General features: G+C 38.2%; 1 protein-coding gene and 2 long non-coding RNA genes across 5 annotated transcripts in view; 2 read left to right on the forward strand and 1 right to left on the reverse strand.

Moving 5' to 3' along the window:
• The window catches only part of LOC127881740 (uncharacterized), a 128,555-nt gene extending 126,240 nt beyond the window's left edge, over positions 1–2,315 (reverse strand). The window contains exons 1-2 of the long non-coding RNA XR_008050237.1: positions 2,031–2,315; positions 491–1,612 (exon numbers count right to left, since the gene is read on the reverse strand). This is a non-coding gene — a long non-coding RNA (uncharacterized LOC127881740). The remainder of the gene's footprint in view (positions 1–490; positions 1,613–2,030) is intronic.
• The window catches only part of LOC127881735 (uncharacterized), a 132,843-nt gene extending 126,935 nt beyond the window's left edge, over positions 1–5,908 (forward strand). For 2 of the 3 annotated variants that reach the window (XM_052429819.1, XM_052429818.1), the window contains exon 2: positions 4,406–5,908. In XM_052429819.1, the coding sequence (XP_052285779.1) occupies positions 4,459–5,388 (930 nt within the window). In that variant the 5' untranslated portion in view covers positions 4,406–4,458 and the 3' untranslated portion in view covers positions 5,389–5,908. Of the gene's footprint in view, positions 1–1,711; positions 1,747–4,405 lie in introns of those variants that run through there. The other variant, XM_052429820.1, reaches the window with a different exon arrangement.
• Positions 1–7,649, forward strand: part of LOC127881741 (uncharacterized) — a 127,106-nt gene extending 119,457 nt beyond the window's left edge. The window contains exon 2 of the long non-coding RNA XR_008050238.1: positions 7,351–7,649. This is a non-coding gene — a long non-coding RNA (uncharacterized LOC127881741). The remainder of the gene's footprint in view (positions 1–7,350) is intronic.
• The last annotated feature ends 4,715 nt before the right edge of the window (positions 7,650–12,364 follow it).

Raw genomic sequence — 12,364 nt, forward strand, 5'->3', positions numbered from 1 at the left:
CCCAGGAAACCCGATACCTTGTGAGCAGCATAATACCATCCGAGCAGCTTTGTATATTTTAGCGTGAACTTACATAGGGTAAGTAAATTGGAAAAATTAAAAAATTTCAAAGTCCAATTTCAAACAACTGTGTATTAACATTGATAACAAAGGTATTGGCCTACATGTAGAAAAAATCCTGACAAATTTTCTTAAAAAATGAGCGAAATGTGGCTACCTGAAGTAGAAGATCGGGCAAAGTGGGCCATGTTCAGGCATTTAGGGGAGAAAAACTTCTTTAATTTGCAAGCCACTACATTAATTAAAGGATTTATACAAACTTACATATGTCTGCCATAACCTCTCAGCAGGGTTTCTCCGGAAAACTATTTTTTTGTGGAGAAATTTGAGTTTTTAATGACCATGTTGGGAAAACATGGATACCATCTGGAGAAGAATAGGAAACCTTATGTGAGCAGCAATTTTAAAATCTTTTTTCGTGACAAAAAACCTAATTTCAAGCCATTTTGTTGCAATTTCTTTGCTTTGTAGAGGCCTATAGTAAGTGTTTGTGAGCACATATGCATACAAATGTACTTTTAATGCCTTATATATTATAAATAGTGCCTTTTCAACATGCACCAGTTTTATTTCATTTTACCAACACTATTTCGGAAAATATAAAGAAAGACTTGACTACTTTGTCACATAAATTAATTGGTTAGGTACATATAATTATGTTTTAATAAGTTTATGTGGCGTGTTCTGAGACTTTTGGTACTAATTCGGCAAGCGTCATAATGAGAAAAACTCATTTAAAATGACGTCGCTAGACTTATTATGTTTACTAAACAATAAACTTTGCAAACAATTATACACAACATTATTAAAAATGCATTTGTTTCAATCTCTTAGCAATTCAGATATAATAATTATTCAATGACAATAACAATTTATAACAAATTCAAAACAGATCCCATAATACTTTTCTCTGTTTTGTTCAATTTTCAATAAATCGTTCAATTAATTTTACAAATTGTTATCATAAAACTTATCAAACAACAAAACTTTCAGGAATCATAAATATTAAAGATTTAGTTATATGACAATGTGGTTACCATGGTAACTATTTTGAAATTAATAAATGCATGCACTTATTTTAAGCCGCTATGGAGGAATGGAATATAAATTATTAAAAGTACATAATAAAGTGGGTATATGTAAAATGTCTTCTAAATTCAAACATTAATATCAACATGTGTGCTATAGTTACTCTAAAATCTATCATAGTCATTGCCCAATATCAAAGACTGCTCGTGATTGTTAATTTGTTACAGCAACTAGCGGTAAAATGAGCGTTTACTAGTCCCATATTGGTTGGCAACTTGGTTTGTTACATCTGCAAGTGGGATAGACAGGAATAGTTGCTTTTGCACAGTGTTCCATTTCATCGTCTTAATATATCACAGGCATTGAGCAGAGATGCTTAGTGTTTGCTGGTGGTGTGGTATTAATAACTTATCAAACTTCTTCTCAAGAAGGTCATGTATTCCTTGACATCTTCATGATCCTCTGCACAGAGACCCGGTCTGGCTTTTAATCTTCCAGCTGGCTTGTCTGATGTTATTTTGTGCTTGAACAAAAATAAGATGTAATCAATTTAGTCATGAAGTTAAGCAAATTAAATTCAATATTCTTTATCTATCACAAATATCGCATTTCACTAATGCAGCGACAGACTATGATTGTAGGAGAAATTACACACAGGTAATTTCTAAAAAAAAATGTTATTTTATTATAGACAAATTTAGGAATAAAATATCTATAAAAAATATGCATGAATACCAGATTGAATTTCTCATTCAACCATAAGAAAACATTGAAGAACTTCATTTATTAAATTAAACTGTAAACAAAATATCACAGGAACATAGAAAGGTAATGGTAGCCAATTTTACTTTCGTTTTCGTTTGAAAATATGTTGTTGTTTTTTGTTATTATTTTGTACATTTAACCATAAAAAGTAAAGTTGATTAAATGAATAACACTACCTTGCTCACAGACACGTTAAATCCAAATAATATTAATAGCATCAAGCTTAAATCGGTATCAACATGTGTTGAAGTCGTGTTTGTGTCTATAAACTAGCTGTGGCCAAATTCGTTAAAAGGGAAGTATATAACACGTCAGCTCATTGAAATTAAAGTGATATTATGGGCATCTAACAGTTTATAGGTGTCTATCGCAACCGTTGTTTATTTTTGGTGTTTTCACTTCATATACACTTATATTTGTTAATGCAGCATCAACATACTAAACACTATCCCGGAAAGAGAAAAATAATGCATTTGAATATCAACCGTACTTTCGTTTTGACAACTGACGATGTAAATCTAAATTGAGTTTTAGTGCAGATTCGTTCATACGACACACAGACACTATTTTGTTTTACGGATCATTTCGGCTTAGAGTAATGTAAAATATCGAATATAATTTTTTTTAAACAACTGGAAGAAATAGATCTCTATGAGTTGCAGATAATTGGTCAGTAACCATATGTTAACTAACTCTTTTGAACTGTTTATTCTTTTCAGCTCAATTCAACAGTGAAAAATGCCCACAATATCACTTTAAAAGGTCAAAATCAACTATTTATTTGCTGGGGACGCATCTGTACTGTCCTTCTGACTTTTAACTATCAACTCTTCTCACTTTACTTTTTTCTCATTCTCACCACCTGTCGCATAATTGTCAAGATTGACGGCAGCGACGTACGATGTAGATGTAGATGAATTCCTTCCATGGCCAGTCTGTGCCGATTTTTATATTACTTAAATACGCTAAACAGTTAAATCACAGAAAACATTAGGCAATTAATTTAAACAAAATTAAGCGCAAGTTTAGCGACGTCATTTAAATGAGTTTTTCTCATTATGACGCTTGCCGAATTAGTACCAAAAGTCTCAGAACACGCCACAATTAAATATTATACATACAACCCCCACATTCACTTATTAAAACATCATTCTATGTACCTAACCAATTAATTTATGTGACAAAGTAGTCAAGTATTTCTTTATATTTTCCAAAATAGTGTTGGTAAAATGAAATAAAACTGGCGCATGTTGAAAAGGCACTATTGATAATATATAAGGCATTAAAAGTACAATTGTATGCATATGTGCTCACAAACACTTACTATAGGCCTCTACAAAGCAAAGGTTTGTATAAATCCTTTAATTATTGTAGTGGCTTGCAAATTAAAGCAGTTTTCTCCCCTAAATGCCTGAACATGGCCCATTTTGCCCGATCTTCTACTTCAGGGAGCCACATTTCGCTCATTTTTTAAGAAAATTTGTCAGGAATTTTTATACATGTAGGCCAATACCTTTGTTATCAATGCTTATACACAGTTGTTTGAAATTGGACTTTGAATTTTTTTAATTTTTCCAATTTACTTACCCTATGTAAGTTCACGCTAAAATATAATAAGCTGCTCGGATGGTATTATGCTGCTCACAAGGTATCGGGTTTCCTGGGGTGATAATTATAATAATGATTCAATGATGATAATTATTATTGTTCTGATAATGTTGAAGTCAGGAGCCTCGTTGAAGCATATGTTAGCTTTATTGAAGTCAGGAGCCTAATTTAGGCATATGTTAGCTTGATTGAAGCCATGCGTCTCATGTATGCATATGTTAGCCCAATTGCAGTCAGGGGTCTCATTTAGGCATATATTGCTTATTTTGATGCCAATAGTCTTATTAAAGCATATGTTAGCTTCATTGAAGCCAAGAGTTCCAGGCAAACGCATTTGATCCAATGGGCGTTTTCTTTAAAACAAATATAAATATGAAGTGGCTTACCGGTAAAAATATACATTTTCTTTTAAGTAACTTAAAAATAACCGCACTTTTACACAGCTATCCTTTGTATATGCGCATGCAACTTTTGATAAGGCATGACTCACAGTAACACTTAAAGCTTGTAGGGTCTCCATTTTTGTTTCCGCTTGGTATATTTTATATCATTTCAATGCTTTTCGTGAAAAGTCATAATTCCTGGCTACAGTTTCTTAAATTTGGCTACACAAAATCAATTTGGCTTAAATGTTAGAGAGAGCCCTGTCATTGAGATGAATTACAATTGAAAGCAAAATAGTTTAGCCACCTTTTCGTTTCCACTCTGTAGCATATGATCAGTTGGGAAATCAGTTTCTCGCGGGGAAAAATGGAATGACAGAGACCATATTATGGAGACGGACGGACAATACGTCAAGTTTATTAACCCCCCCCCCCCTCCCCTTCGGGAAGCAAAATACGGTTATATATTTTGTTAATAATTTTAAAAGGCCAGTAGTGTAAATATTGCAATTTTTAAGACTAAGTTTGATGCACGTTCATTATCTTATCTGACATTCCAGCGTCATCCACTCGTAGACGCCTACCGTAGAGCGTCTGACGTGCCTGCAGCGCCATGAGTGAGCGCCACCCCGTGGCCCGCTGCCTGCACCACTGGCCCACACGAGCCCTGTGCCTCGCCTTTGTCGCAATCCAGGCCGCCTCCATCAATTGGTATCTCATGGAGAACCTAAAGCCCAGCTGGGCAGCCATTTTTGCGGCAGACGCCGTGATTTTAGGATTGTTTACGGCGTCGTTCATCCAGTCTTCAGCTAATATCCACAGAGAGAAGCACCTACCCCTGGTCACATTTGAACTATCCGCACACCTGCCTCTGTGCTACATTGCCTGGTTTGCTTACGCTATCGTTCTTGACGTGAAGATTGTCGTGATTTTTACAACGTTTTCCACGAATTTGGACGAGGCTGTATTTTTTGGCCCTAACACGTTGAAGACATCTCTAGCTATTGCTGGAATAGTATTCCTTACATTTTTGCCTACTCAGCACGACGTCAGATGCGCACGCAGACGAACATTAATTACAATGCTGACAACGACAGTTCTCTTCGATATATTGGACGGAGTTGATATTCTGGAAAATCTGTTTGAAAAAGATGTTAGAGAGAGCTTCCCTGCAGGACTTGCAAGAACGATGATCGTCATTTGTTGCCTTAATTTCATGTTACCAACTCTCCCCTTATTCACGTTAGCAAAAACACGATTCGGATTGAAGAAACTTCCGGAAAAACTGGAGCTTCTACACAAAATAGGAGTTGCGTACATCGTGAACTTGCCATTGTTGATAACGAGGATGATCACTTGGCATGGCTTATCGGCAGGTATTTCTATTTTTATACTTAAAAATGTCATAGCTATTGCATTAGTTACATTTGAACTCGTGGAAGAGTTTTGCTGTAGAAAGAGTCGAGAGGCAAATGACAACATTGCGGAATCTAACCATACCAACATTCCTATGGAACGGCACTCGGCTGAAACTGACATATGATAACAAAGCCTCTTTGCAAGTACATTTGGACCTTTACAAAACATAAAATGCGTGTAAACTCACCGATGAAGATTTAATCTTGTTATTAATGAATCTGAAACAAAATACAGTACAGATTTATAAGAGCTGAACAATTCACTTAGTTAAATTTCAAAAAGCAAATCGCGGACTTAACCGCGCTGTTTTGCGCTTATTGAAGCACCCCTCCCAGCAGCGACCTTGAGGAAATCATTGCGCTGTTCCGCACTAACAGAGACATCCGTCTCAGCAGCGACCTCGAGGACAACACCGCGCTGTTCCGCGTTAACAGAGACATCCCTCTCAGCAGCGACCTCGAGGACAACACCGCGCTGTTCCGCGTTAACAGAGACACCCCTCCCAACAGCGACCTCGAGGACAACACCGCGCTTTGCCGCGCTAACAGAGGCACCCCACAGGTGGTTAGCGTGTGGCTATAATATTAATTAGTGAAAACATCATTTTGAATGATAAATAATCATATTATAACGAAAAATCAACTTTTTTTGAAAAAAAAATCACTATCAAATATATATATATATTATATATATATATATATAACAAGGTAGTCAACTCGAAATCACCCTTAAACAGGTTGCATCGCTTTGCACAGCCATTACTTCATCAGTTTTGCAGCGATTTCAACGCAGAAATGAATTTCCTTTCTGGAAATGTATATATCTTGTTATATTTCTACACATGCTGGGTCAACTTTTAAGAAATAAAACGATACACAATTCGCATGATCTACTTAATAGCGATCAGACAGGATTTATGTATGAAATCTCCAGGTGTAAAGACACACCTTCGCATTGGACCAATAAAATCACTCGTGTTTTTAAAATGTCAGTTAGTGGAAATGTATGTAAACAAAGGTTTCAAACGGCGCTGGACAGTTGGTTTTGATGCATAATGCAACGACAAGCACGGTAATAATGTTTGTTTTCATATTTTTTTTAGTGGAATTATTGTATCGAGGTACGTGAACTTTGCATGGAAGATGCCCTTTACTCCGTAAAGATTTCAGTCTTAGATCCTGTCTGATCGATATTAAGTAGGTCACGCGAGTTGTGTATCGTGTTTTTTCTTAAGAGTTGACCAGCATTTATAAAAATATTGCAAGACATATACATTTCCAGAAAGGAAATTCATATCTGCATTGAATAAGACCGAGATCGTGAAAATCGCTGCACAATTGATGAAGTTATGGCTGTTCAAAGCGATGCACCCTGTTTTCGGGTGATTTTGAGTTGGATACCTTGTTATATATATATTTGATAGTGAAATTTTTTTCAGAAAAGTTAATTTTTTGTTATAATATGATTATTTATCATTCAAAATGATGTTTTCACTAATTAATATCATAGCCACATGCTAACCACCTGTGGACACCCCTACCAGCAGCGACCTCGAGGATATCACCCCGATGTTTCGCGCTAATAGAGCCCCCTTCCAGCAGCGACCTCGAGGACAACGCCGCGCTGTTCCGCGCTAGCAGAGGCACCCCTCCCATCAACGACCTCGAATTTAACACCGCGCTGTTCCGCGCCAACAGGGACACCCCTCCCAGCAGCGACCTCGAGGACAACACCGCGCTGTTCCGCGCTAACAGAGGCAACCCTTCCAGCAGCGACCTCGAGGACAACACCGCGCTGTTCCGCGCTAACAAAGGCACCCCTTCCAGCAGCGACCTCGAGGACAACACCGCGCTGTTCCGCACTAACAGAGGCACTCATTCCAGAACCTCTCTCAGCAGCGACCACGACAATCCGACTCAGCAGTGCAGAAAATAACACAAATACGATTGGATATATGTGTCACGAATCAAATTAAGCTTAGGATGGGCTAAATATGTTTGTGACAACTAAAAACGTACATGTTTTGCTACATATATCATGACAATAGTATATTAAACACTAAAATTGAAACTGTTTAACGTGACAGGTACATTTCAGTTTACAGTCAAACCTGTCCCAGAGACCACCTTTTAATAGAGACCATCTGTCCATAAAAACCACAACGATTTTCTCCCAATCCTTTCAATTCCTTTCAATCGACCCTGCGAATAAAGACCACTTGTGAACATAGACCACAACGACCAAATCCCTTAGGTGGTCTTTATTGACAGGTTAGACTGTAATTGCTATTGTGTGTAGCTCACTATGTTTCATTTAACAATTATGCATTGGGGTCAAAACGTGTCAATAAAAACATAAACACAAAAATAAAATTTTCCAACCGTTGCTTGCTATCGTATTGTATTTTCCATGAATTTTCTTTAAACTAGCATTAAAGTACAGCTGAAGTCCTCTTGTCATGCATGTACATGCACAATTGAATGTAAATGGTATTCACCAGTTGTACTCGCCCCTATATTTATCAGTTCAAGCTCTGAAGAGAATGTTCATGAAAAGCAACGTTAACGCGCACTTAAAATATTTTTCATTGGTCATTTTACCGAGTCATATTTGATGACGCGAGTTGTAACTGCACTCCGTATCGAGGCTAATTTTAAGACCCGAGTTTAATTTACTTTTGAAGACTGGAGTTTAATTTACTTTTGAAGACTGGAAGTCTAAACTTCCGGAACTCTTGTTCTGGAAGAGTTGCTGACATATTGCACGTGTTGACCTTTTGCGCAATATTTCATTTTGTCGCAGCATTTTTTATCCTGTAATTTTCAGACATTTCAGATTTTTTCCACTTCCGTTATAATTATTTATTATAGATGTACATGTATATTTAATCATTTAATATAACTGATAACTGTATTCACTGCCTTGCTATCAACGTATTGTTAATTCACCTGTTAAAGCATCTCATCATCATCATCATCATCATTCCATTGATCGGTCTGGTCGTTGGTGGTAAATGAGGGACGACGATTCAGAAATCCTCCCACAGTCATTTCTGTTGTGTGCTGCTCGGAGTAATTCATCGCTTGGAAGGGATGTCCACTCTGTCATATTGTCCATCCAGCTTTTCGTCTTACGGCCACGACTGCGACAACCTCTAGCGTGCCCCGGAGAACAGTATTGCACAGAGAGTCGTGCCTAGTGACGTGTCAAAACTAAGCCAGCTTTCGTCGCTTGGGGTTCTTGCGGGTCACAATGTGCATTCATGTTCCCGACGTATTCGTTGGTCTTGTGTCCCATGTAGGAGATACGGAGCTGTCTTCGGAAACATTTTATTCGAGGGCCCGTACCTTGTGTTTCGTGTCCGCGTGAAGCGGCCAGGTCTCGCAGCCGTACAATAGGATGGAGACTATAGGGAACTTATATAACCTTTACTTTGTGGGGAAGCTGATGGAACTGCTTGTCCACAACGTGCTCAGTCTGGCAATCGCTGCGATCGCCATGGCAATTCTTGGACAAGGTTTTTCCTAGGTACTTTAAGCTGGTCACTTCTGCCAGCTTCTTGTCGTTAACGGTGATGTCTGCACTGGTGTTGGTCTGTTTATAGATTATTTTGGTGAAATATTGAAGATCACTGCTGGCACCAACCATGAGGTCATTATTTTTAGCGAATCTTAAGTTGGAGATGATCTTCCAGCAATGGAGATAGAGGTGTGGGTGTCATGGAAAGTCTCCTGCATTATCATCTCAAGGAAAATGTTTAACAGGACGGGCGATGCCATAAAATAGTCTGTCCATCGAGAAGTACTGCGCTTCTGGCGTTTCCGTAAAGTTCCTGGACGACTCGCACCAGCCCTTCGTCTATTTTGACTCATAACATACCATAAGCCATCATTCCAAACGCCACGCTCACGTTGGTGTTTCAGGTGTTTCCCAATTGTGACTTTGAAGTTGAAAATCTGTTCAACTGAATACAGTCAGATCTTCGGCCAGCAGTTCCGCTGCCTTAGTTTTCAAACAATTGAAGATGATGCATAGCAAGATATTGCTGGAATGACTGAAGAGGCTGATAGTGCGGTTATCCTCGTACATCTTGGAGTTGCCATTTTTCGGTAGGGGGATTACCAGAGACTGTGTCAACTCCTTGGGCCACTTTTTCTCCACACAGATTGTCCTACCTGAACGCGACATACGACAAACGCTAAATCAGCAAAAAGCGCGAACTTGTGTTGCGTTTACAACGTCACGTTTACGTTTTGTTCCTAATATGCAACACTCGCATGGATCGCGTGCACATTCATTCTATGTGCTTACCTTTAATTCGATTGTTTTCTGCACAATTTTCGATTGGAAAACTTCCCACCGTTTAACTAGATGTAATAAGACAATTCCTTAAGATACAGTCATACGTGTAAATAAAATGTAATTAGTAATCGACCAATTATCGAATCTGCAATATGGTCAACACTCTTTTAACGCGAACAAAAACAAATCACAAAAGTTTCATTGAACTGATTGATTGCGACCAAGATCACGTTCGGCAAATATCGGGGACAATCATAAAAGTTGGTTTAAACATGGCGTCACTGTGCTTATGAAATGAGCACTTGAAATTAGATCCGAAAAATAATATTCATAGAATTGTACAGCAAATAATTGAAGATCATTAAAAACCAATGGCACGTGGATGCAGGTGTGTGCGTCAGAACGACACATCGCCGTTCATTGATCAATAAAATAAGATCGATAAAAAAAAACACTTAATCGTCATACCAATCTCCACCCAGAGTTGTCGTTCCTTGCTCTCACATACAACTCTGCGTAAGGCTCAGCATGCCATTTTGTCTGTAAAATAGGTAAAACCAAACAAACGCATTAAATGTATATTTGATTGGATATTTTTAAGATCAGAGGCGTACAATAATGAAATAGGAATTTTTAATTTACGATACATCGTGCAAAAACTTGCGAGTTTTAATGCAACTCTTTGGAACTATTTTATTGCCCATTTACGCAGATGAAATCATTCCACGCACTTCACAAATGTAAACAATTAAACATAATTTGTATTGAGTGACGTTAGGCATTGCTTCGACGTATGTATGTATGTAGGTTTGTTAACATAAAAAAAAAACATATCAATTTTATAATAATGAATTAAGACTGATATAAGATATTATAGTATGAGATGGTTTTCTTTAATGCAGTGAATGTAATGTAACCAAGAGTTTGTTTAGTATACTGTAACCTCCATGATGAACGCTTGGAATGATCATGACATGAATGAGACGCTTTCATACAAATACTCCGTTCTGAGCCCACCACAGAGGTGAATGTAATGTAACCGTCGTGAAAGAGATTGTTGTCATACCTGTAAATAAAGACTCGCTTTGTCGAATTGTATTCGTTGGCTATTTAAAGGGACTGTCAACCACGACGACGAAGAAAACTCGGTCAGCAGCTGGAGCGTGCTCGTCGCGACCGAGGCCAGGAGCCGCCTGCAGAAGATTGATATCTCGCGGCTTGATCTTCTGCGAATGGCTCAGCAAATCCAGCTGAGTCCGTCACCCTCGAGCCGGACGTCTTCTTCACTGCTGGGATTGCTGTCTTCTCCAGGATGCAGCGGATCTGACCAATCCGCTGTTTATCGTCGAGAGTTCGCCTGCCCGTACCGGTCCAGAGGTACCGTCTGTAGAGGGACGGGTACGGCGGGACAGCAAGACCACCAGTGGAAGGACATACGGGACGGACTCGGGGTTCCTTCTGCGGGGAGGGAACCCATGAACATCGAGGGGGTTGCTTTAAAGAGGGACCCCGGGGCGGCGGTACTTAGTGCGCTCAACGCGCTGGGGAAACCGTCTCGGGGATGAAGACGACAGCCGGTGACAGCGAGAGGGACCATAAAGGCAGAGCGGTGCTTGCACTCCCTTGGCGGAGGCGTACAGACAAGAATTTGTCTTTGAATTGTCAACTACCAGTGCACATTAAGGTCTCATTGGCCACCGTGCACTGGTATATTTGGATCTAAATTATATATTTGGCGAATACCCGGGAAGCCGGGGTAAATTTGACCCACTTTGGCTCAAAATTAATCTTTCTTCCCTGAAGGGTCACAGGGGCAGGTCGATACATCTGTAGTCGCGAAGACGCTGGACGACCTGTAAATAAATCTCAAACACACACACGACGACGAAGAAAAGAAAAGTTGTAAAATACCGTATTTTTTACAATTATTAGTTTATATTGATTAAAATATCACGACTGTTATATTACATTGCTTGAAAAAAAGTTGTTAAGTTTTCATATTTTCAGTATATTCGGTGATACATTTTACTGGGTATGTCTACCAGGTAACTACCAGTAAACTATAAATACCGCCAGTAGATTGATCATCATCGTCACGTGGTAAACTCAGGAATGCATATTGTGCATGCGTAGTGAATTGTATATATTTTATATATAAAATGATCAATCTACTTGCGTTATTTATAGTGTGTATATCGTTATGTCACCTTTTTTCGCGATGTACTTTCGATTTCACATCGCGAAATTTTATTACCGAATATACAAATATGATTTTTTTCAAGTTATGTAATATACCAGTCGAAATATCAAAGAAATATTTATATACATATCTTTGTTTTGATCAGTGGTGATTATAGACATATATTTTATGCGGTGTTTGACTGACTAGATTTTCGAACTCTAACGAACTCAGCAAAATCGTCTAGTCGCTGCATATTTATACGTATTTCGAAAATTGTAACGGGTGTCGAGCAAAAATCCATCTGCACTGCCTGGCTGCCGTTATTATAAGCAAAATATAACGTAAAAAGTGTACCTACAATTGCTTTATGATTTTCACTTTAATTCGGGACATTTTTCATTGAACCTATATTTTGCGCGCTTTTCTAGCAGAACAAAGGCTGAACGAAACTTATCTTCAATTACAAATATAAATAGTTCTTACGTAATGTTGCATGAAGAACCGTAATCAGATTTCTCCCCAGCTATATTAAATTAACAGCTTAAAAAGAGGAGCAACTTATGAAATTGTTTGTTGTTGTAAAGACGTTAATATGTGAATATAAATGTGAGTAATA

Source organism: Dreissena polymorpha, chromosome 5, assembly GCF_020536995.1.
Source record: "Dreissena polymorpha isolate Duluth1 chromosome 5, UMN_Dpol_1.0, whole genome shotgun sequence".
Taxonomy (NCBI): domain Eukaryota; kingdom Metazoa; phylum Mollusca; class Bivalvia; order Myida; family Dreissenidae; genus Dreissena; species Dreissena polymorpha.